The sequence below is a fragment of the Pinus tabuliformis genome, chromosome 9 (assembly GCF_031772625.1).
Source record: "Pinus tabuliformis cultivar Carrire ecotype Pingquan chromosome 9, CPIR1, whole genome shotgun sequence".
In the NCBI taxonomy this organism is placed as follows: domain Eukaryota; kingdom Viridiplantae; phylum Streptophyta; class Pinopsida; order Pinales; family Pinaceae; genus Pinus; species Pinus tabuliformis.
The window spans coordinates 127,023,840-127,050,896 of record NC_142307.1 but is presented as its reverse complement, the minus strand read 5'-3'; the positions used below and the strand labels follow the sequence as shown (position 1 = coordinate 127,050,896).

Here is a 27,057-nt window from a genome sequence, read left to right as displayed (position 1 = left end):
ACTCATGCATTATTGGTCAACAAATCCAGCAGGAAAATAATAAGGAAAATGGGTGCAGACATTCCGTAATCAAAACCTTGAGAGGAGCAGAGGTGTGACCCACTAAGCCTCACGATGAACTGGTGGCAACCCCAGATCTAAAAGCGGTGAACGCAGTATAACCATCCCAGCATTCAAATGTTACGCGGATCCCATATTCGAAGCACTGAATCAGCCCCGCCTGCAGCAATTAGTGAAGAGCTTTCACCACTGATACATGTTCAGATAATTCTAGTATGGCTTGGTCAATTTCCGTCTCTATTATCCGGGGCGCATCGGTCATTAACAAGTTACTAAATTCTCTACCAACTTCTCCAGCAATAATCAACGCCTAGAATCAATATTTCTGGACAGATATGCGTATAGATGAATTGCAATTATTTAAATTTAACAGTTGGGAATATTTTTATACCTCCGGCCTTTATTATCACAACTGCGATACCATTATGATATTTCGTTGTTAATACAAACAGCAAAACTGCATTACATCAACACAAGACAACCAGCCTCCAATACGAATTACAACTATAACCACGCTTATATGTAACAGCGGCCAGCAATATCATCACTATAACATATATGTTAATTGATAAGGGACCACGCCAAGCAATCGGAACCAGCTCCAATGGGAACGCATGACATGTTAATTAGATAAGGGACAGCTCCACGCGGAATAGAGAAGGGAATACACGATACCTCGGCATGTATATTTAGACTGATCGAGCCATGGGAAAACACCAACCAAGGATTCATATACAGCAGTCGATTGCGCAATGGGAACAGCAACCACGGATTAATATACAGCTTCAACCTTCAAATTTAATGCTGGTTCTAACCTTCGTAAACGCCATCCAAATAAACATGATATCAACTCAACAGTTCCACAATCCCACGCCGGTATAGGTTCAACCCATGACAGTAACATTGGCATACGAGGAGCTGGACCTTCATCGATGGTGGCATGTCAGCCTCAGCGCTAAAACTGGAAACGACACTGCTATGATTTAATATATAGCAGCGTCTTCTATGAAGAAAGCAACATTTTGTATGTATGTGAATAATGCGTTCGCCTCAGAGCTGTCACATTTCTGTTGCACGACCAATGCTTCTCACTCTACCTGGCCCGTGTTCACACTGGTAATTTTGTGCATGCAGCAATGCAATTCACTGAGAAAACGCAGAGGATAGAGGCGTTGATGACAGAGGCGTTAGAACAGTTAGCGCAGAGCGACCAGCGGAACCGATGGGGAGAGCGACAGGGTGAGCGTTCGACTCATTAGACTGAGAAAGGCAGAAAAACGCATAGATGATAAGCGCAGAGAATTGTCAGACAGTAGAGGCGCAGGTGTAATGACGCTCTGTATTCAGAAGAACAGGCAGGCACAATTAATGGAGCGTTACAGGTAATGAAGACTAGGCCAACACTATTCACGGGAGCTCAAACACAGAATTATGGGCAGAGGTGCAGGACTGACATGCACATAACAGGCCACAGAAAAACAAGCGGCTCTGATACCATGTTAAACACACATGGACAGTAAAACAATGTGAAAGATAAATCATTCAGTACATATTTTTTATTAACATGAGATGTACATTTATAATACAATGTTGTGACTCTTGGGTTTCAGATCCCAAGGTCTCTTGGACTGCTTAGTCTTTTCGGCTTCCACACTAACCCTTTAGGATTAGGTGTCCAACAATATGTTTTTTTAGTTTTTATTTTGTTGCAAAATAGACTCCATGCCCAATGGAACACTAGAAGGAAGATTTGATTTTGGTTTTACAGGAAAGGCATTGTTCTGTAGTTCTTGAAACCTCACAAGGAGGCTTTCATCCTCAGAAGGAGCCAGTTTTAGCCTTGTTGGAAAATGACCCAAAAATGAATCCAAATATGCTCTTTAAGTCTTCAAAAGACAACAAAATCCTGCCAAAGATCAAAACTAGTGCAAGAGAAGAACCCTTGGAATGGCAGAAAAGCACTATCGAGAGACAAAAACCCAAGAAAATAGTGAAGAAACAGAGTACCAGAGGAATACACAAAGAAATGTACAACAGCCATCATATCTGGCCAATCAATGATCCAAATTTGATCGGTGGGTCACAATCGGCAGATATCAGTGTGGACGATATGGAACTTGTAATGGCGATCAACAATGCAATGTGGACCGTTAATCAAGTGCGCAGATAAACAACCCACGTCGCATCGCAGGATTGCTATCAAAAAATACAAGGAAAGTGCTCACCATGGTACCAGGGCATGAGCGATATGCGATTGCAAACAATCACATTGGCGGATCGCAATCAGGGAAACATTATGGAGCGGGGCCATTATACAGGCATATGTGCGATGGGATTAACCAGACCCGACGGTTATATATATAATATTGCATAAAATTTGAAGTCCGCAGAAAGGATATTTTAATGCATTTTCACACTTTTTCGTTATTTAATGAAATACAAAGGGAAACTTGGGACAGCACTGACGTGATAAAACCTGGACCCAAAGGGGTTCGGGAATGAAAATATATAGAATTTTAGGTCCGCCAAAGCCGATTTTTCATGGTTTTTAGTGTTTTTTAACATATTCCAAAAATACAAAGGGAAGATTGTAACAGGCCATGTGCAACATGCGATGCGATCCAAAGGGCGGACCTGATAGAGGAATAGGCCATATTTGACGACTTTTGAAGTTCGAAATAAACAGAGATGGGTGGGTTTTTACAGTGTGGCAACTTTTCTTTGTGATAACAGAAAGGGGCCTATTGAAGGGATTACAAAGGCCCGAAAACCCATTCCATCACAAAACAGAGGCTAGGAGACAAAGACTGTGAGACAGAAGGTTGGAAGGGGAAAGGCGACAACGCAACTCATCTAAAACCAACAAACGATCATGGAGCATCGCTTACACAAGCGAGCTCCTAGACAGCGCAGCAAACTACCAGAATGTAGTTGCTTTGCTATCAGAAGAGGAAACCTTTGAGCCCACACTTACCTAGTTAGGGCATCAAATAGTTAAACAAACAGAGGGATAGATTAAGACATCTCGAGCCTTAGAAGGCTTGAGAGCATTGTAAAAAGGCCTATAAATATTTGAAAGTTCAAAATAACAAGGGTTCAACTTCTCGAGACTATGGATACTTTGCTACTTAATCTTCTCATCTTCATTCTAGCAATATAAGCTTCTTTTGCTGTTATATGTTCAATTTCCATTTTCTTTTCTGTTCTAAGCTTGCACTTGAATAGGTTGTTCATGTTTCTTCTATGTCTAATTCTATATAACTGTCATCTTATATCTACGTTGATAAATTAGATTTGCAAGCTTCATTTACTTCCTGTAGTTGGCCATTCATATGTGTTTATATATGCATCTTCTAGTACAGTCAGTATTCTCCATCTATCCATTGAATCTACAAACTATTGAGGATTAGTGGTCTAAAGCCTTGTAAAGTTGAGGGTGTTCATGCATGTCTTGAGTAAAAACAGAGTTGAAACAGTTATCTGGCTTGATCCAAATCTTCATCCATTCCAATAGCTCTGAGAACAATATTGAAGATTATATGTTACCAGGCATCTCCGAGCTGCAACCTAAGAGAGTTTCCTGCAGCGATAACAGTACCCACCTCCTTCTTCAACCTAACATGGACCAATTTTCACAATATTTTAGACTAGATCAACAAAAATTAAAAATAATATGAGTCTTCATAAACTAATCATACCATTGTTGTCACAACCCTATTCATCAAACTATCATCAACCACTCATCAAGTTTCTATCAATGTTTTCATGCATTGTTCATCAATAAAACTATTCATCAAAACAATTTGTTCATCAATCCAGTACAATAACATCTTTCGTGAATCCCATTTTGGTCATACATATAACACCTTCTCATAAACACTAAAATATGTTCATAAGCCCCAGAATGAAAAATATAGCTTTATAACATCAAGAATACATCTTCATGATTCTTCATAACCCTTGGAAAGATCACAATTGAGTTTTGGTCATTTGGCCTTTTTCAAAATTCAATTTGGCTTCAAAATCACCCAAAGAACCATATAAAACTATATGATAAATTAAGTTTTCAACAAAATGACTCTTTGAGGGAATGTTGTGACAAAATGATTTTTTCCTCACAACCTTTCTACAAAATGCTCCTTTCTGCTCTACCTAACTATTTGATAAAATGTATTATGTTGGCAAAAATAAAATACAATTTTTTTTACCTCGACCGAAATTAAACCTGTAACCTCTCCCATGTGAAGTGTTGTCAACACCAATTCAATTGCAAACCTAGTCATTCATGTTTCCAAAAAAATACAAATTTAAATATTTGGACCATGTTTGAAAAATTAAAGGATAAGCCTTCGGGTTTAGCCATGCATATGAGACATATTCAAACATACAACCAATCAACACAACAGATCTTGCGACTTGCGCCTTCAAGCCAATGCACCACAGTAGATCTTGTGACCTTACAACTTGCATCTTCAAATTAATATAGCACAACAGGGCTCACTTTCTATTCCTTTGGGCCAACACTATAGAGATCACAACCTTGCCTCTTTAAAAAATAAACAGAGATCATGAGTTTTTCCTTCAACATAACATAGCATGCAACCTATTCCTATGAGTAACCAATACAACAAAGAGCACGACCATGTGCCTTCAAGAAACCAACACAAGAAAGAGCATGACATTTCACCTTCTAGAAATTAACAAAGAAAAGATCACAACATGTGACTTTGGGAAACAAACAAAACAGAGAGCATGATCATGTGCCTTCGAGCAATCAACACATTAGATACCATGACCTACAACCTTTGGGAAACCAACACAAAAATCTCATGAGATTTTCCAATACATCCAATAGAGCTCATGTATTGTATCATTCAAATGCAGAAACAAAGAAAGATGCCTCAAGCCAAAAATGAAACAAAGTTATCAATTCAATTCTTGATGTCTCTTATAAGGTGAATCTTTTAATGATTGAGCACACATCAAATCAAATTGAATTCCCTTGTATATATAAAAGAGAGAACGAGAGATTGATCGAGGCTGACATGAATTTGAGGTTTGGGGGCCAACACAAATTGAGGAAGCTCCATTTTCCCTTGCCATGTGACGTGGTCCTAGGGTCCATGGGAAAAGAAATGTTGAAATCATCTCGATGTCACCATTGACACATGGCATGCATTGAATAGGCCATGTATCACTCAAAAATCATCCAATTAATTAACCAGACTACCTAGTCATCATGCCATGTGGCACCTACCACATCATCATGCGCACCAAATCTCTCACTACCATCTATCATTGGAGATGACATGTGTGCTTCTAGTCACACTTATATGTCCTCTGTTAAGGGCCACTTAATGACCTTCGAAGCCTACCATCTTTCAATCACTCATTCTACCAACATGGCATAGGTAAAGTGATATGGGGAAGACATTAAAGTTTGTGTGTGTCATACACAATCCATCATTCATGAATTCTTCAATGATTAGGTCAGCCCTAAGATACATGCTTTTTAACATATTTAAATAGTGTGAAAATCTCTACACCATTTTTCGTTGATTGCAATACAATATCATAGATTTTATCTAATGATGTGTGATGTTTAACAAATTTAGTGTTTTGGCCCTCATTGTAGTTGTCAACTTCAAACTGACATATCTTCTTATTCGAAGGATTTTGACCAAGTGTGATATATCATTGTAAAGTTCTCAAAAAGGACCATCCAACCATGCCATCCATAGTTTCATTTGAAAATCATAATTCCAACAAACATTTGATAGACTTTGAGCCACTGACACCATTTAATGTGACCTTTTCAAGATATCGAACTTATCATGGGAAGACTAACCAACCATGGTATCTATAGCTTCATTTGACTTCCCCTTTGACATAAATGAGACAGGTTATCACCAATGAATACACTATGTTCAACAAACTCCCCATTTTTCATTAATGGCAACATAGAAGTTGAGTGCCGTTGATGGCAATAACTCGCGTTGTCAAGCTACTACTAGATCAAATTCAACTTTCTTTGCATTATGCTTTCTCTCTTCCAATGTTCATTAATGATTCATAACTATTCTTGTAATTTCATGTGGACTTGTTTGCTTGTGAAAGAATTCTCCCCCTCAGAATATGCTCCGAGATATGTGAATCTCCCCGTGCTAATAAACTCTCTTTTGGTGAAGTTTCCTACAATGAGAAGACTCCTCCTATATAGGCCTTGTTAGTCAAACTTATTTATAGTTTCATGATGTCATATGTTGAGATTGTAGCTTGGGAGCTACTCCAAGCCCTAAGGTTTGGGCTTTTTGAGGAATTGGAACCACAAATAGACTTGTTGGGTAAGAACCGAGCATGTGACCTTTGCACCAAAGCTTGTGGGTGTGGAACCACTAAGAGCTGTAGACACTTGGAACTTGGAGAATGTAGGGTATCCTTAGAGGATAAAGGAACCACTTGTTGCACCAACAGAAGCACTGGCCTTGATTTAGGACATCCAACGTGTGAAACATCACAAGAAATACATTTGAGGCAACCAAAGATGCTAGAGGCATACCCAGGGTAAGAATCATCTTGAGTGGACAATCATCTTGAAAATAAGCTGAGAATTCTCTGTTAGGATCCAAGCTCCTGCATCCTTCTTGAGAGTCAAGAAGGTATAACAGTGGGTTGGGAGTTGTCTTTATGATCAGCATAGGGACCGTCTGGTTGAAGGAAAGGAAGTTGTAGACTTTGCTATAATAGATGGCCAGGGAGAATGGTTGTAACAGTGGTTTTGATATTCTAGTTGTAACAGTGCTTTTTGATATTCTAGTGGTATTCTAGTTGGCCAGGGAGAATGGTTGTATCCACGTCACATGGAGAACCTTCGACCATATTAAATGCATGCATTTCTTCCAATTATCCGAGCTTCTGAGCATCTAGAGTACTTAGACTAACAATATAGTTCAGTGAAAGCGTTTTTCCCTTGTGGAAAAAAATATGGTTTCGTGTTACTATTTAGTTTTAAAAAGAGGAAATGGATCCCGGTCACCAGTTCTCCACTGTAACCCTAACAAAACCGTGTGACTGTTTTGTTGTTTATAACATTATTATAAAAATATCCTCCTACCAGGGCCTTGATGCGCACGGCTGAACAACATATGCTACATTTTCCGATTCTGTATATCAAAGAAAGAGGACTGAGAAGAAGAATCCAATTCAAGAGAAGAAGACTGAGAATAAGAATCTATTTCGGAGTCTTACAAAAGAAAAAAGAACAGAAAATGCAAAACTTGTGATGCAGACAGACCAGAATGTGATTCCCTCGGTTTAGATGCCGGTTATAAAACCCTACACCTATTTAAAAGAAATCGTCGAAAGAGGACCAGAATCTAAGCGCTTGTGAATTTTGTAACAGCCTTAGTACCCTCAGACATGGTGAACATTTAAATACATTAGGTAGAGAACCAAACATTTTGTTGTTTTCATTTTGCAGTCACATTTCAAAATTTTCAATTCGGCCTACCAAAATTACACAATTCCAACCCTTTGAAGTATGTTCGTTGAAGTTTTTGAGATCTCCAAAACAACTTAAAATATCAATAGAAAACAAAACAGGATCAATCAAATTACAAACCTCTGCTGCTAAAATTCCTACCGCATTCTCTGTATCCATGTCACATCGAGAATCTCCGACCATATTAAATGCATGTACTTAGACTAACAATATAGTTCAGTGAAAGCGTTTTCTTATTCTGAAAAAAAATATAGTTTCGTGTTACTATAGTTTATATAGTTTCGTGTTACAAGTTCTCCACCGTAACCCTAACAATACTGTTTTGTTCTTCATAACATTATTATAAAAATATCCTCCTACCAGGACCTTAATGCACGGCTTAACAACATATGCTACATGTTCCAATTCTGTATACCAAAGAAAGATCCTGCAAGCTTTTCAGATAACCAGATAATAAATTTATTATATTTGCTTCAAATATTTCAGATAAACAGAAGATAAAAAGAAAGATACTGCAAGTTTTTCACATCTTTAAAGGAACATGTGAAAGCTCAATTCAAGAGAAGAAGACTGAGAATAAGAATCCATTTCGGAGCCTTACAAAAGAAAAAAGAACCGAAAATGCGAAAATGCAAAACTTGTGATGCAGACAGACCAGAATGCGATTCCCCTGGTTATAAAAGCCTAGACCTATTTAAAAGAAATAGTCGAAAGAGGACCCGACTCTAAGCGCTGGTGAATTTTGTAACGGCCTTAGTACCCTCAGACACAGCGTGCTTGGCGAGCTCCCCTGGAAGAACGAGTCTTGCGGCTGTCTGGATCTCCCGGGAAGTAATAGTTGGCTTCTTGCTGTAGCGAGAGAGTCTGGATGCCTCGTTCGCCAATTTCTCAAATAAATCATTGATAAAACTGTTCATGATTCCCATGGCGTTGCTGGAAATACCCATTTCCGGATGGACCTGCTTCAGAACCTTGAAGAGATAGATCTTGTACGTCTCCACACTTTTCTTGTGCTTCTTGCTCTTTTTGTCTCCTTCCTTTACTACCTTATTCTCCGACTTCGAAGGCTTCTTTTCTGTTGAAGGGGAATTCCCCGCCACTGGCTTTGAAGCCTTATATCATGGGCTTGTTTATTTTTATGTTGAGGTGTTTATTTTCGAATAGGGTTTCCAAAACTTGTGTGTTTATTTTTATATTGAGATGTTTATTTTGGAATAAGGTTTCCAAAATTTTCATTTACTTATGGTTATACATGTATTTATTTTGTAACAAACTTTCAGAATTTTAGTTTAGTTATTAATTAGCCTAGATCCATCTTAACTCCAGATCTATTAAGAGTTGAGAGGGATCAAATTTCTCTAGGTGCAAACCTCTTTTTTTAGTGAAAAACTTGAAGAAATGTTTAAACCCCAAGAGATTTGATCCCTTTAGGAGGTTCATATATCCAGAGTTAAGATGGATTTAAGCTAGTTTAATTATTAATTATTAATCATTTTAATTAATAATTTAATTTTTTTTTATATAATTTGAGGATTAAACAATACAAAAATGTTATAAATTTAAACTTAAAAAAATATATATCTATAACATATTTTCATTGTGAAATGAGAAATGGTTTTTGTGCATGTGGTATTGATGAGCCATGGTGGCCCATGGTATTGTAAGAAAGTTAATAATATCCATGGTAAAGTTGGAGCGAATCCATGGTTAAAAGTCTTTTTATATTGTAAGTATTAAGTTTTTATGTGATTATTGATGTGCATAGTAATAACAACATAAAATCATAAGAATAGATTTTAAATCACTATATTATTTCTAATTATTTTTATTAAATTATTTAAAATATTTTTTTCTTTTGCATTTTTTTATGATTAAACATAATGTGTGGACTAAAGCTACACTAGTATAAATATATATTAAATTTAGATTTGCCAATCACAAAGAGGAATCAAATTTAGCAAATCCCCTTAAAAGTACAAAACTAGAAAAAATTTGTATACCAAAACTTTTTGATAAACTCTCCAATCTTAAATCAAAACCCAAACTTAAAATAAATCTATGCAAGAAAAATCAAACTAATATTAAAACTAAATTAAATAGACTTACCTAATTAATTTTCCCTTTATATTTACGCAAGAAAAACATTCTAATTTAACATATTTAATAATAATAAAAAAGGTCCAAATTAATAATCTATTATTATAACACAAACCAAGTTTAAAAAAAAACTCATTGTAGTAATAAATAATGGTAAAGGCTTTAACATTTAAAATAATATATAATATTATAAGGAAAATAAGATATATTGAATGAAGGCGCAGAGAGGGAAGCAATTTAAGGTTTAATAACACAAACCTGATCTCAAAAATCTCATTGTAGTAATAAATAACTGTAAAGGCTTTAACATTTAAAATAATATATAATGTTATAAGGAAAATAAGATATATTGAATATATTGAATGAAGGCGCAGAGAGGGAAGCAATTTAAGGTTTCGAAGGGGCACAGTCTTGGGATCGATGAAGGCCATCCAAAGGTGTACGAACGACAGCAGTAACCAGACATCTAGAAGCATATGGGAAACACTTGGCTCTTGTGCATTCTTTCTGGGAAGTATCGTTGCCTCAGTACGTGGTAGTTTTGTTTCCCTGACTGATGTGGAAATCTCCCTTTGTTTTACCTATTCAATTACTCTCATATCCCTCAGGGTCTAGAGTTACGGTGCATCCTGTTACTATTACTATTACTATATCTCATTAGTGTTACCATATCAATTTTCTGGCAAACATCATGGTCAAACCATCAGAATTCATCGACGTGGAGCCGAAGGTGAAGGATATTCTCACAGTCTGGGGTCTGGAGCCAACTAAGCATAATTTGGCCAATGTGACTCTTCTAGCTAGATCTCTAGATGGAAAAAGGGGAGCCAAAATGTTTGGATGGAATCCGGCGAGTGGTTTAGGGTTTTTGGAAGGAGGTGAAACCGTTGGTCCAAGGGTGGTTTCTAGGGGCTCTGACATCAGCCTTCAAGAAGGATTGGAGATAGCATCATTTGTGGTGGTTCAGGCGGAAGCAGAGAAAGAAAAAATCTAAGTTCTGAAAATTCTCTACAAACTCTTGCATCTAGTTTTTGTTGGGAGGGTTGGAAGATATTGTCATTAATAGTAATCTGAGAAGAAATGAAGAGTTGAAAGCTTGTCTTGCCAAAGGTCGGTTGATAAAATAGTTGGTTTCTGGGCAAAATTTGAATTGTGTCTATCATTGTTGGTCGGGGGTTTGAATGCCAATAGTTAACCTCGAATCCATACACAGAGCAGTCATATTATTTGGAAGCGGCGTAGGGCAAAGTTATTCCTCAGGGAAAATGGTTACAAAAGGAGGGTTGTTTCAGCTTACCACACAGCCCAAAAGGGACGAAACAGGCGAGCGGTCCTTTGACTATTTTCTGAGGGTTCAATAATGAAACTCCACTTGAATACATATCCCAGCAAGTGGGGGAGATCCCACAGGATTTCGAATTAGAACCAAAGGCACACATACAAGAACCTGGGGTTTCAATAACCTGGTTATAACAGGTGGAGGAGTGGCGAAGGTCACTCGAGGAGGAGGATGGCCATGCATAGGAGGGACAACCGCTTATAGGTTTGACTGAACCTAGTCGGTAGACTGAATCAAAGCATAAGAAAGGGAAGATAATTAAAAAGAAATTTGAATGCCCAAACCTGGTGTTGGGGGTCGACATCCAGATTGACAGGGCTATGGCGGCCTCAAAGCTCATATTGGTGGGTAGAGCGAGAGGGAAATTTTTCTCTGCACAATACATCATAGAGTGGATAGAGAAATCTTGGGGTGAGGCACCAGAAAAAGTCATGGAGGTGATCACATTGGCCAAGGGTTGGTTCATGGTCTGTTTCAATAGCAGTGAGACATTGGAATGGGTTTTAAATCGCAACTGGTGCTTTGGTATTGTGCCAATACTCTTCAAGCAGTTGATGCCCCTATTTGATGCACGGAGAGAGTGGAAAAGATTTTGATATGTGTACGATTACTAGCCTTACCTCCGAACTTATGGAAATAGGACGTCTTCAGAGCTATTGGAAGCAGTTTAGGCCTCTACCAAGAAGCAGACATGTATTTTCAGGAAATAGCATGTAGGAATGTCGCACGCATTTTCGTTAGATTGCAAATAAGGGAAGGATTGTCTAACAAAATCCAGCTCCAAATCAATGGTTACTCCTACTGCTAAATCATAGACTATGAGCACTTACCATTTAGATGTCACATATGCCATAAACATGGTCATCTAGCCCGTGGTTTCCCTCTGGGATATAGAAGGAGGAGAAGACAGAGGGGTGACATCTGGAATGAGGATCGGGCACAACTCGAAGAGGAGGAGCAGGTTCAGATGGAAGGGGTAGAGACACAACAGGGTTTGGGGCAGATGTTGATGGAGGTAAAAGAAGACTATCCTTCACATCTGGATATCCCCCACATGTCGAAGTAGGAACATACTCAAGAAGTCATAGGAACAGTTGAAATGGCCCAAATCTTAGTGGGTACTGTCACTCATTCCCCTTCCTCTATACAATATTCTCTACATTTTTTGTTAAATGCACTCCCTAAGCCTGGTCCCTCCAGCCATATATGAATGAACCTCCATGTTTAGACAATATATCACTTGCCATGGACAATATTATCACATCTATCCCTACCTTATCTCTTGAGAAAATCCCTTACAATCTTCGACCGAGGGATAAAAGGGCCTTGTCAATAGAACCCATAGGTGGTTTGGGAAGCCTTCCAGAACACACTATGCCTTGGAAAACCAGGGGAAGGGAGATTAATATGTTTAAGGAATAATTACAATCCAAGTTAGACATAGCCAATGGGAAACATTCATCCCTTAAAGGGGAGCTTAGAGCAGCGCAGACCCCGATCACTATTTCCAAATGATCTAGTTATCCTTCAATTGTTGCAGTTTTGCTAGCAACCATAAGAGGCTAGCCTTAAAATCTCTCTTTCAAAAATACTATCCTGATGTTATCATGTTACAAGAAACCCTAGGTCCCGGTGAAACAGTCATGAATTCTCTTAAGGAAATTTTGTTAGGATGGACTTTTGTGATTATTGATGCAAACGAAAGATCAGGGGGCTTAGCTTTGAGTCTCAAAGACTGTGTTTTAAAATTGAAAAATTCTTGGGGTTTTAAATCGTTGGCTATGGAGCCTGATTATCTTCTTTAGTCAAAGGTATTGCCACATTGGACCCCAGTTCGTAAAGTTGTCATTCATTAGGCGGAAATCTGACGTTAGAAGTTATGTTTAATTTAGGGTTTTTTCCCTAGAAGGCAACCCCTCACTATATATGAGGGAATTGTATTGCGGCTATGTAGATATGTATTCTGAGTGAGAAAGAGAGAGGAGATTGTGTGAAAGAGAAGAGGGAATTACAGCGGATCGGTTGTAGTTTGTATCTCTTCAATTTACTGGAAAATATAAAAGGAAGGACTGGTTGTTTCTCCATGGACATAGCCTAAATTGGGTGAACCACATATATCTGTGTCTCTCTTGTTTTATGTGTTTTTTGTGTTTATATTTATACAATAGTTTATGTGTTCCATTACTCTATAATATATAATTTCTAACATGATATGGTATTGGCCGCTAAGGTTTACTCGCCTGAATTATGCTTTGACTTTACTCTAGTCAATATCTATGGTCTGTGCCAGGAAAGGGTACTATTTTGGAACAATTTATTTTCAAAATATTTTATGCATGCTCCCAATCTAGGGTGAGAGGTGATTTCAATCTCTTTAGGCCTGTCTAAAACCTGAGATCCTTAGGCTCAAGCAGATCCCCTAGCTAACTTCTTCTTGAACAAAATCAGATATGGACACCTCATAGACATAAATATGATTAAAAATACCCCTACATGGAGGAACATAAGAGTGGGGGATGCCAGGGTGGCTAAGAGACTAGACCGTTTTCTTTTGAATGAGGACTTTGTAAATCAAACCTCTGGCTTCAAGCAGTGGGTGGGTTTAGGAGGGGAATCAGACCACTCTCCAATCTTAATGGAGCTGAAAGGTCCCAATAAGAAGCTTGGATCCCCCTTTAAATTTAATCTTGGTTGGCTCAAAGAACCTAGTTTCATCAGATTAGTAAATGATACCTGGAGACAACTAGATAGGTCCCAAAACATATCCCCTACTCAGTCTCTTATGGGAAATTTAAAAATATTGAAAGTGGAGACTATTAACTAGGCCAAAGAGAAAAAGATTAGGGAAGAAGTTGAACTTAGGTGGATTGGGGAGGAACTAGAAGGGTTGGAAAGCCTGGAAGAGGATGGATATGAGACAAAGGAGAAGAGGGACAGGATAAAACTTTTAGAGACAAGGAGGAAGATTTTAAATGACATTGAAGAAGAATGGAGAATCAAAAGTCCAGCCATTTGGGCTTCAACAGGGGACGAAAAGACCAAGTTCTTCCAAAATTATGCAAAGGGGAGAAAAAACACAAATACCATATGGGAAATGAGTCGGGATGATGGTGGTAAGGAAAAATATTTCAATGAACTGGCTACTATGGGAAGAGACCACTTCAAAAATTATTCAAAGCTCCTGAGGGAGAAACAATCACTGAGGTTATCTAGGTGGCCCATCTTTTCCCTAGATATGCAGAGGAGGAAGACAATGAGAGGCTAATGGCCCCTGTAATGAAAATTGAATTCAAAGGTGTTTTGAAGGCTATGCAAAAAGATAAGAGTCCAGGGCCCGATGGTTGGACTATGGAGTTCTTCCAACATTTCTTTGAACTACTTGGGGAAGAGATTGTTGGGGTGGTGGAAGAATCAAGGAGCAGGGGCTTCATCTATGAACCTTTTAATACAACCTTTCTGGCTCTAATTCCAAAATCTGATGACCCAGTCTCCTTTGAAGAGTTCAGACCTATCTCCCTTTGCAACTGCATTTACAAAATCATAGCTAAAATTATTGCAAATCGACTGAAACCAATTCTATCAAGTAACATATCCAAAGAACAGTTTGGTTTTCTTGATGGCACGAAAATCCACGAAGCTATTGGGGTGGCCCAAGAAATGATGCAAAACATTAAGAAGTCAAATAAAAAATGCATGATTGTTAAAATTGACCTCTCAAAAGCATATGATAGGATTAGTTAGATATACCTGAGACTACCGATGACCCATTTGGGCTTTAGTATTGGTTTCATCAACTGGATTATGGGTTGCATATCTAATGTGTCTTTTGTTGTTCTCATAAATGGGGTTGCCTCTCCTTTTTTCCACAGTCACAGAGGGCTTAGACAAGGTTTCCCCTTATCCCCTCTCCTGTTTTTATTGGCTACTGAAGGGCTAAGTCAGTTACTTCTTTCGGCCAAGAGGAGAGGTGACCTAAAAGGAATAGAAGTTGCGACAAATCTTTTCATTTCTCATTTTCTCTTTGTGGATGACATTCTATTATTCAGTAATGGATCTTGGGAAGATGTCAATCAGCTGAAGCTCTCCTTGGATCTATTCCTTAAGGCTACAGGAATGAGCATAAATTCTCAGAAATCCTCAATAGCACATGAAGGACTCTCGGGAAATGACTTAGAAAGAATTTCCACATCCCTCCCCTACGAAGTTATCCCTATGGGGGACAACCTAAAATACCTGGGGTTCCATTTAAAACATGATTCCTATATAAAAAAAAACAGGATTGGAACTTACTGTTGTCAAAAATCGAGAATCGTATCAAACTATGGAGTTTTAAATGGTTGTCCAGAGCTGGAAGATTGGTCCTCATTAAATCCATTCTTATTTCCATTCATGTATATTGGATTTCCCTCACATGGGTCCCAAAAGGTATTCTATCCAAAATTAGGAAACTTTGTAGTCGTTTTCTCTAGGCTAGGGCAAAGGAGGATGTAGTGTTACCTTGGGTAGCATGGGACATAATTGCTCATCCAAAGGAATGGGGAGGATGGGGTATAAAGGACCTTCAACCTTTTGCATCCTCTCTAGTAGCCAAATCAGGGTGGAGGCTTCTAACAAAGGATAATTTATGGACAACGGTGGTAAAAAGGAAATACATCGATCTGGTCCCCATGGATGATTGGATACACAGGCCCAGAAAAGACTCTTCCAAAGCATTAGTCATTTGGAAGGAAACTATAGACTCTTTCAAGCTAGTGGAAGAAGGACTTGCATGGCAGGTTGGAAATGGGGAAAATATTTGAGTCGGCATTGACCCATGGGTAGGGTGCAATGAGGCTTTTACACTATCTAGAGGGGTTATGGACTCCCTTCATGCACAAGGTCTGTTCTTCCTAAACTAGATAACAAAGGTAGAGATAACTACAATCTGGCATCAGGGGTGGAAATCTGCAGAGGATATTCAATTAGATCCCCAATGGGGTCAAGAGTGGAAAAATTACATTAGGGAACTCCATCGTACAAATGTTAGGATCAAGGATTATCCAGACTCTCTTCGATGGGTTCACGCTCCATCATGGCATTACTCCCCAAAGTTTGGATATTGTTTCCTGATGACTCGATACTTTGGAAACTGAAAAGTCGAGAAAAAGCCAAATTCTTATTTTCATGTATACTAAAGAACAAAGTGCCTACATGGGAAAATTTACAGAAACAAAACAAACATGGTCCTGGTTGGTGTATCTTGTGCAAGGAATTTGAAGAATATGTCAGCCATTTATTTCTAAGATGTTTGTTCTCCATCAAAGTGTGGGAAACAACATTGTCTCTCTTAGGCATCAGATCAATCTGGAATGGGGAAAGTTGCGGGGCATCTTGGAAAAGTTGGTGCTTTGGACACTGAGAATCGGTGTGGATCAGGGTTGGTTATACATATAAATGAAAATAGATCTCTAAAAGCTTTTGTGGGTATCAAAACAGGCACAAACAACTATGTTGAGTTACTTCTTTAAAATTTCTTTTATGCTGGCTCATTCACTTGGGGATTGGTTCAGTTCAAATATTTGGTGACTCCATGAATGTTATAAACTGGTTCAACAATACTCAGAGATGTCAAAATCACATTTTGATCCCTATCATTGAATAAATTCTCTTTTTAAAAATGTCATTTGATCTTATTACTATTTGCCATATCTACAGGGAACAGAATACAGCAGTGGACCTCCTATCTAAGGAGGGCCTTCAGCAGGATGTGGACATATGGTGCATAACTGAGACAGTCAATGGTATAGTCCATGTGTCGGACCACCAGCCATACAATATATAATTTGATCTGACAAATTTTTGTTTTTTCCTTCTCACCATTATCTAGTTCTCAGTGACTTTGGTATATTTTGTATCTTTTGTATAAGTTATTTTGAGATGTGGTCTTATTATGGGTCGTTTTCTCCAAATTGGGGAGGCCTTTTTTACTGGACAAACATATTTTTTTGTGACTGGGATTGTGGCATACTTTTGCACAGGTTGCTTTGGACTTTTACCCCTCGGGTGATTTCACTATTTTTTGAATGCTTAAATGCATATGCTATGTAACTTTTTATTTCCTTAATAAAAAGTTCGACGAAAAAAAAGTATAAGCGAAATAACATTATAATTATGGATAATTATAAAAAAAATTATATTAAGTGAGAAAATTTTAAGGATGAAATTTCACAAATGAGCTATTTTTTTGGACATTTTCTAAAAATTTATCTATTTTCTATATATATGATTATTAATTTTAATAATAAATTATATGTCTTTTTATTAAATATTGACCTACACTCTAAATATGAATTTTACAGCTATAATAATTGCCTACAATATTACTTATAAAAAAAACATTTAAATCGTTAAAATATTTCTTGTTTATGCTAGAATCTAAAATATATTAATAGTTTAGACTTTCATGAGTACATGTAAATACATTATGCAGAGAACCAAAAACCTTTTGTTGTTTTCATTTTGCAGTCACATTTCAAAATTTTCAATTCGGCCTACCAAAATTACACAATTCCAACCCTTTGAAGTGTATTCATTTAGAAGTTTTTGAGATCTCCAAATCAACCTAAAATATCAATAGAAAACAAATTAGTATCAATCAAATTATAAACCTCTACTTCAAAATTCCTACTACATTCTCTATGTCCATGTCACATGGAGAACCTCCTACCATATTAAATGCATGTAATTCTTCCAATTATCCAAGCTCCTGAGCATCTAGAGTACTTAGACTAACAATATAGTTTAGTGAAAGCAGTTTTTTTATTTTAAACCAAATAATAAATTTATTATATTGGCTTCGAATCTTTAAAGGAACATGTGAAATCTCAATTCAAGAGAAATTCAAGAGAAAAAGACTGAGAATGAGAATCCATTTCGGAGACTTACAAAAGAAAAAGAAGCAAAAATTGTGAGGTAGACGGACCAGAATGTGATTCCCCTCAATTAGATGCCGGTTATAAAACCCTAGACCTATTTAAAATAAATTGTCTAAAGAGGACCAGACTCTAAGGGCAGTGGGTTGTTGACTTAGGATAGATTCCAATCGTGGATTCAAACTTGGATTTTTGTTTGAATTTTAGGAAATTTGATCTTAATTTGAAGTTAGAATAAATTTACTGATTTAATTATTAATTGTAATCATAATTATTAATTTTAATTTTATTTTTATTTAATTTTAACCTGCTCAAAATGTTAAGCATTACAATATCTTTATTTGTTCAAGCACTAAGAATAAAAGGAACATTGTTAGAATTAGAACTAACTCTCATGAGCTTCGAAGTGAGACTAGAAAGTATACTCCCAAGATTCCCTCAAACAATAGAATTTGTCAGATTTGTGATATTAAGAAGGTGGAGGATGAAAATCACTTCCTTTGAGATTGTCCGACTCTTGCCCACATCTGCTCTCAATTCCCTCTCATCAGCCACACCACCAATCTTCTTGAGTTTTTAACCCAACCCAACTATAACAATCTTGGAACACTTCTTTCCTTGCTCTTTCATCATAGAAACAAGATTTTGAAGAATCACAGTTAGACTCTCTTTTCTTGACGCCTAATAGACCACATTGGTCTTAGTGGATGTTAATCATCATCATCCTCATCAATAAATTCTTTAGACCTAATTAAAACTTCTTTCAAGAGTTCATGATTGGTTTAAAGGTTTTTCTAGAATATCTTAACAATGCAATTTTTATTTTATTTTTATGACATGTTTTTTATTTTTTCTTTTTTTCAAGGGTTTTAGTGAAATACTTAACTACTACTAATTTTTATTTTTATTTTCAAATTTCTAAAACTTTTGTATAAGTTATAAATAAATATTTTGAATATAATGTCAGTTTTGTTAGTTGAGATTTATTTTAAGATTGTAAAACTTAAAAATTCATGGTACAAAGTGGGAACTAAAAATAAATTCAACAATGATAATAAAGCTTAATGTAACTTAAATAAAGTATTATGGTTGAAAGAAAAAATTAATATGTGTGTGTGTGAGAGAGAGAGAGATAAATTTTTGGGGGCTAATCCACACTTCCTTCAAGGTTCATGGTGGGTTTTAAAGGGTTTTATTGGAATGTTAATAACGAATTTTTCATTTTTTTATTTAATTTAAGAAAAAAATGTTATAAGTTATCATATCCTAGGCGTGTTCATTTTGACATTGTGCTTATTTTTTAATATGATTTCGAAAAATTGTGTGTTTATTTTATGTTGAGATGTTTATTTTAGAATAGGATTTTATGTTAAGATGTTCATTTTAGAATATGATTTCTAATTTTTTCATTTTATTATGTCCATAGGTGAGTTTATTTTGTAGCAAACTTTTAGACTTTTAATTTAATTAGTAATAATTAATATGTGGGTGCTAGGGTTTCCAAAATTTTCATTTAATTATGTCCATAGAAGTGTTTATTTTGTACCAAACTTTTATAATTTTAATCTATCTAGTAATAATTAATGTGTGGGTGATAGGGATTTAACTTCGAGAGAACATTCTAGAATATTCATAGTAATATTCATGTCTACTTAAGCTCTGAACTCAACTACTCTTTTTCTAATGATCTGTGGCTACAAGTTGACTCATTCCATCTTAGTTTTCATTCTGTCTCCATCGACAATCATCTCCGTCTCTGTCAGTAACTGTGTAGCTACATCCTCCTCTCTCCCACGATGCGTTGCAGCTGCACTCAAACTCCACCTCCACGACGTGCTCGAGCTGCACTCAAACTGTAGTTCCCCGCGTGATTGAAACTACATTCTAGTGTGTAGACTACACCTCGGATTAATCCTTTGACAACTAACACAGAAGAGCTAGAAGTGGGGCATCTCTATTTTCTTCTTCCCATGGCCAAGCTTAAATCAATGCTCTCTAGGAAAAACATGGCCAACCTTGCATTCAAGGTCAGTTTCACTATGAACGTTGTAGAGAGAAGCAACTACCACACCAAAATACTCCCCCTCTTTGGAGACCTCATACGTCCCCTTCTACCATAAAGGAAAAATGATGATTTGTTATTGGAGAAGGAAGTTGCGGTGCCGAAGTTAAATATGGAGAATGATCTAGAGCCATCAATGACACTTCTAGAGTTGAGATTGAGGACTTGCAAATCATCGAAGCCAAAGCTGGAGACCATTAACGAATTCCAACCAAAACTCCAGGACTTGATGCGGTCGAATATTGAACAATTTTGTTAGCATAAATATTTCATCTAATCAAGAAATTAATAATAAGATCGATCGATTGTGTATCTTTTGTATTGAGTTTTATTATCAGATTAATGATGAAAAACATGTATGTATAGATGAGAGAGCACATGCCTCTCTTTATTTTACTCATTTTTATATGCATCTTGTTGTTTTTCTTTCATAAATAATTGTTTAGTCTATTGTTTTCATCTACATTTGCTTAGATTTGGCTTCATGGAACATGTTCACATACCTCATTTGTATTTTTTTTATATATCCAAAGAAATAATAAAACTCTGGAACTGGCCTTGAATGCAAGGGGGGACATGAAACTGGCCTTCAATGTAAGGTCGGGCATGTTTGTGGAGATGGGATACGATGGAGAGAATTGTAAGAATGTTGATGAGGGAAGAAAAAGGAAATTAACTGAGAGAGAGAGCCGCAGATATAAGAGTTGCAACCATGAAATTTATGAGTAAAGACGAAGATGGGAAGAAAGGGTCATCTGTGTGTGTTATGGAAGACATGATAACACTGCTCAAAGTAGAATATAAACAGTAGAGTTGTGTTGTATCTCGCCTATCTCCTTTGGTCTCATATTTGCATTACAGAGATTGACTAATACCGGCCTAGATCCATCTAACTCTAGATATATTATGTGCCAAGGGGGATCAAATCCCTCCTAGTGCAAACCTCCTTTCTGGAGTGTAGAATTTGAGGAAATATTTGCACCTCGATGGATTTATCCCTCTCCATATGATAGATCCAGAGTTAGATGGATCTAGGCTGGTTCCAGTTGGGGGAAACGATGTCACATTTTTAGATTATCATAAATATGTATATTTTTTACTTGTACATCATACCTTGAAATTTACATGATTAGAAATACAAATAGTAACAAATAATATCAATGTAACAATTTTTATTAATCCCTAAAATGAAATAATTAGTCTTATATTGAAAAAAAATGCATTAATCATTTCATTCATATACGATATGAAGAAAATATTGAAAAACACATAAATCACTTAGCAATTAATTTTAATCTCTCTTCTTCTTCTTTTCTCATAGACACACCGGAAAACCTTTCCATATTTTTGTATCAATCGTAGGGAAAAGGAGGTTGAAATCGAAGGCCATCCAAATATTTAACTCGAGATATCACTATAAAAGTAAGACCTTGTCGCTCTATCCTTCCAATATTAATAATTTCCTTCTCTAATGTCAATCATTGGGACTTATGAATTGTTAATCCCCAAGCAAGTCTCAATGGAATTTGTCTATTATGACCTCTTTCAATAGGTATAATAGGAATAGTATGAGGGAATAATTCATCCCATGGAACTCCAACATAATTATCAAATTTTACTAAAACATATGTTGGAGGATCGAAGGTGATGTTCCAAGATTATACACAATATCTCTAACTACTCCAAGGACACGATTGACAAGTCCTAGAGTAGTCTATAAATTTGAAGTAAGCATAACCCTAGCTCCAACAGCAATAAGGAGATCATTATCCAAATTTTACTCATCTGCTTCAATGGTGTGGTTGTTATCTGATCTTGTAGCAACACTACATGCAACAGGGTGATTTAGGGACATCAAGAAACACTTATTGTGATTGTGCACATAATCATTTGTTACAAACAAATGTATAGCCTTATTAAATGACTCTTTTGTTGAAGCATCCAAATTGGAATTTGTACATGTCATTAGTAATTTCCAGTCTTCTATTGTTGGAATCACATCTCTCATGTTCATTAATAGATGACGAAAACATCTTTGATCATTGCTTTATCCATATTACTTGAATATTTTATCAAGAGTTACAACAGTTGTGAATAAATTCCATAATTTTGTTTCATGACCTTCAGATGCATATGCAAGTTTATCCATAACAAGAGGTAGTTGCCCTAAATATCCAACTAATATAATTGATATTCCTCCAAAAGAAACATATTTATTATGAGGAAAATTTTGACGAAGTCGAGCATCAATATGTGTCAACAAATTTCTCCCTATAAAACTCATCTCATCAATAAGGATGTACTTAACATGTTTCATCTCCTCTTGTAAGGTAAGAAAATTTGACCCTTGTAAACTAGTGAAGTTCCTTACTGGTATATGAAGAGCTGAGTATATTGTTGATGTAGATATGTTGAATGTTGCAAGGCTAATAGGGGCCAAAAGAAGAAATGAGCTCTTATGAGGAAGAGAGTCCATTTCAAGTGATTGTTTAATAACACTAATCAAGTGAGACTTTCCTGTACCTGTTTTCCCATGGATAATCATTTACAAAGATTATTTGTTGTCATCTCCTTTGTAATATTCAAAACTTCTATTCCCCGGATGCGGGTGATAATGTGGACAGGATGCGCGTTTAATGGAGGACACATGCCGGCCATGCGCTGTCACAAGGGTAACGCATGCGAGAAGACCTGTCTTCGGCCGCTAAAGAATAAATGGATTGGTATTTTCCAGAGGCAATTCAATGCTTTTTCCGGCTCTTTGGTTTGAATTGAGAGTGCAGTAATGGCGGACGGGTTTCGAGGTGGTGGCAGGGATGTTAAAAGCTACGGGGGGTTGGCTCTCTGTGCGTCGGTTCATGCTCAGTCCATGGTTCTCTGTGTGTAGGTTCATGCTCAGTCTATGGTTCTTCAGTCTATGGTTCTTGCCGTCAGGGCCAATTCCCTGACTGTTTTGGGTAGTCCTAACCCTGGTCGGTTACTCAATTTCGAGCTGCACTATATTCTTGGTGACCCTGCAAACATGGTTAGGCCTCGACAGTGAATGCTCAACCGTCAAGGTTCCTTCCGTGGCGGGTCTTTGCACCCTCCAGTAGATGCTCCTCATCCCCATTGTTGCCACTTCTATTGTCACCGAACATCTGAAGCCAACCCCCTTCAGTCTAGCCAATTTCTGGACTCAAGCGCTCCTGATTCTGATTCGGCTTCCACGCCTGCCTTCGGTTCCGCCATTTTCAATTTTAGCAGTTCTCTGAATAGACCCCGAATCAGTGCCCATGTGTCGGTTCTCTTCCTCTAAGACTCTCCGGAGAATGTCATGGAGAAGCCTGTGGATGTTCCAGAGAATGTCTCTAATCGCCCTCTGGCTTAGGAGGCGACGACCAGCAAAGGGGACGATGTCAACATGGACATTGGTTCCACTGCAGAGGAGGTGGAGAAATATGGATGGTGTAAGGTGGTCGAGGAGGAGCCGGACAAATAGCTGCACATCTGTTTGGAGTCTCGACCTCCCTCACTGCTTAGGTTTTGTTTTGGTCTTATTGTTCATGTTATGTTGGCACATAGTCTGTTTATGGTATGTTAGCTCAGGGATGGGTCTGTCTTCCTCGCGCGGGATTATGCTGAAGTTCTACTGGTGCCCCTATGGGGGATGTCATGTTTTGGTCTGGCGCCCCTGCGAGGGCTGTTTATTTTTGGTCTGGTGCCCCTGCGAGGGTTGTTTATCTCTGGTCTGGCGCCCCTGCGAGGGTTTTTCTTTTTTGGTCTCAGCTATTCCAAATAGCCACAACAGGCCTCTGGTTCTTTTGGTCTTGAAATGATGTAACTGTTTTCTTGCTCCTGTATATAATAGATTAGTTTTGACGAGAAAAAAAATATATTCAAAACTTATATTAAAATATATTTTTTGTTTTTCTCCCAAACTTTCAAATGAATATTTTTTTAAAGATTTGGTAGTAACAATTTCATTCACATTTTTCTTATTAGATATGAAGTTCATTGCACATATTCACGTCTCTTCATCAACAAAGCTAGAGCTCCAATTTTTCATAACATCAATATCCTAAATCCAATCATGTCAAATTCACTCGCATGTATAAACTTATTCTTATACAAACCTGAAATAATCTCCCACTCATGTTTCTTATAATCATTCTTTACACGTAAAAAATCTTCATTCTCATATGGAAATTGAGCTAGATCCTTTGAAGGTATTTGATTACGATCAATATGCCAAGGATTATAGGAAAAAATTCCCAATTTCATATGATGTCATCGTCTATAGCCCTAATATCTGTATGAAAATCATGAAATGGCTTGTACAATACCAACTCAGACCAACAAAACTCCACAAGCCTATCATTGTTTTGAGGGGGAAATGAAGAAAACTTAGGAAAGACTCATGCAATGGCTGCATTATTTCATGGTAACCATTTATCTTCATGGTGATGTTTGTCACACAACTATCATTAAATCCAAATCTTTAATATGTCGAGGTAATTTCTTGGCAACATCTTTGACAGCTTGAGGAAAATTAATTTCTTTTCCTCTATATTTGTATTGGCCGCCTATTGAATGCATTACTTGCAAAATTGGACTAACTCATGCTATCAACATTTCCTCAACTTGTGTAAGACTTCCAAGGATCAAAGACTAGAGCCCACGATTCATATGATTTTGTGATGAAAATCTATGTTTATTACCCTCTTATTTACATCTTATGCACATTGGACTTGTGTAAGTAGTCAGCACTTGAATTCCATGATATGACTCCTCACACACATGGCACATTTGAGTTGACCTAATTTATCAATTCTTTCATGAAATATTTTATGTGTAGTAACTTCATCTTCAGATGAAACCACTCATACACGAGAAATCATTTCAAGTTCTTCATTACATTCCTCCATTAGTTGATGATTTTCAAGATTCATACCCAATGGTACATTGGGCATCATTTCATGTTCATCATCACATTGCTCCATTGGTTGATGAATTTTGAGATTCATACTTGTAGGAGAAAGAGTTTCAATTATTGACCTTACATCATTGAGCCCTATTAATTGTCTTCTCCGATGTGATATTACTTGTTCTTTATTTTGACTTCTTTGTTCTTCTTTTTCATCCTCATTCATTGCTTAAAATTTCAATCTTTTCTTTCAGAATTATTTCTTCGTTCTTCTTCCCTTTCATCCTCATTCTGCTTTTGTCATTTTAGCCTTTTTCTTTCACGATCCTCCCTTCGTTGTTCTTCCCTTTAATCATTAGTCATTTGTTACATTCACAATCTTTGTTGCTCATTTTTTTGTATCCTCTTTAGTTCCTTTTCCATTTCAATTAGTTCATTCATATGATTTACTCCCTGTCTTCAAAGAATCTTTGTCTGTGTACAGTTCTCATTTCTTCAATGTTGTTATTCTTTATTTCCTCATTACTAATACTCATGTTACTATATTCTTGTAAAAAAAACAAACACATAAATTAACAATTATCTTCTTTTATTTTTCAGAAACAAAGACTCAAACCTTATTACATGGTTAAATAAATAATATTCTTTTATGAAAATAGAAAACATCAAAAAAAAATAAAAATTTATATTATTTTAATATCATAAAACATTTTCAATATATTTTTTCCCTAATGAAAAGTTATAAATATCTATGAAACATTGAAAATAAAAGTTTTAGACACTGAAAATTAAGGTGAATTAATGAAACATTGAAAACTAAAGTTGCCTCCGAGAAAAGTTCGATTATTTCAATAATTTTATTATTATGCTTGAGCATTATCTCATATTTTGTATTCGGTATATTATTTCATTTTATTGTATTAAAAAAATTATATTATAAATGATAAATTGAGATGTAATAGGTAAAACTGGAAAAAATTAATGCTTTGAGTGAGAAACATTAAAATTAAAAGTGACTTTTCCTACCATCCTTTTGGAATTAGTTTTTCATATAATCTTTTTGGAATGAGTTTTAAATTTAAGTTTTTCTTTTTTTTAAATATAAATTTTCATTTCAAAAATCATAATCTTCCATCCACCATAATCTTCCATCAACCATATTGTTGTGTTATTTCTTATTAAAAAATTAATTCATAATCTTCCATCAACCATATTGTTGTGTTATTTCTTATTAAAAAATTAATTCCATTTATTATACCTGCCTAAAGTTGCAAGTATATAGGGATCAACTTTGCTCCCCCTAGCATTACTCTTGATCAAAACGATAATTTTTATATAAAATTTTCCATTCATATTTTATAAATGTTTTTATCAACCTATTAAATATTGACAAGTTTTTTCGCTGGCCAACCATAACCATTGAAGCCTTTGGAGTCTTATTGCAGAGAAAAAATCACCTTTTCACATAAAGCTAGGATAAAGTTAAAACATAATCATAATGCTAGCTTGGGTTAGCATTAGTTCATAACATTTTATGTTAAATTAATTTGCATGGAAAATATATTTATCCAAAGTTGCCTCACTACCTTTCTAGGCAACTGTGTCACCCCTTTACCATTCAAGTTTCACTCAGTTACCATTCAAGTGTCACTGCTTTAAGCGACTTGCTGCCACCACCTCTTAGTATTTGGTCACCTGTAACCAAACATAAACTTATGCTACCCACCATTGTATATGTGCTTCTGCTTAACCAATTAGCCAAGGTTAATGTTAGCCAGGTTGAGATTTCATTGGATTGTCCATTAAAGTGGAGAAGGTGGAAAGAACAACACTTGGTTTCAATCCGAAAAAGGTTAACTTTGAATTTGCAAGTGTTGCAAACACTGGAGTGGGCAGGATGATGGAATTGAATCAGCAAACAAGGAAAATGAAAACGAGTGGGCAATTGAATCAACAAACAAAGAAAAGGTAAACAAGTGGGCAGTAGGGCACATGAAAGCAGGGAAGCCTTATTGTTTTACTTGGTAATGTTCTGATTCCTTTTTCCATGTCAGAACATATCCTTCACAGTTTTTCCAGTCCTCATTTTTCCCAATCTTAACTTTTTGGAGGTTTTTATGGAATATTTATTTTTATATCTGTGTAAGATAATTATATTTTTACATGCTTGTTTTATAGCTT

At 36.4% G+C, this 27,057-nt stretch overlaps 1 protein-coding gene across 1 annotated transcript; it reads right to left on the bottom strand.

Annotated features, from left to right (window-relative positions):
• Positions 1 to 8,010: 8,010 nt before the first annotated feature.
• On the bottom strand, positions 8,011 to 22,505 carry LOC149147421 (putative histone H2B.3). The gene is made up of 2 exons (XM_089441828.1): positions 22,494 to 22,505; positions 8,011 to 8,673 (listed from the first exon to the last, which is right to left on the bottom strand). The coding sequence occupies exons 1-2, from the start codon at positions 22,503 to 22,505 to the stop codon at positions 8,287 to 8,289; spliced, it is 399 nt and encodes a 132-aa protein (XP_089297954.1). The 3' UTR covers positions 8,011 to 8,286.
• Positions 22,506 to 27,057: the final 4,552 nt, after the last annotated feature.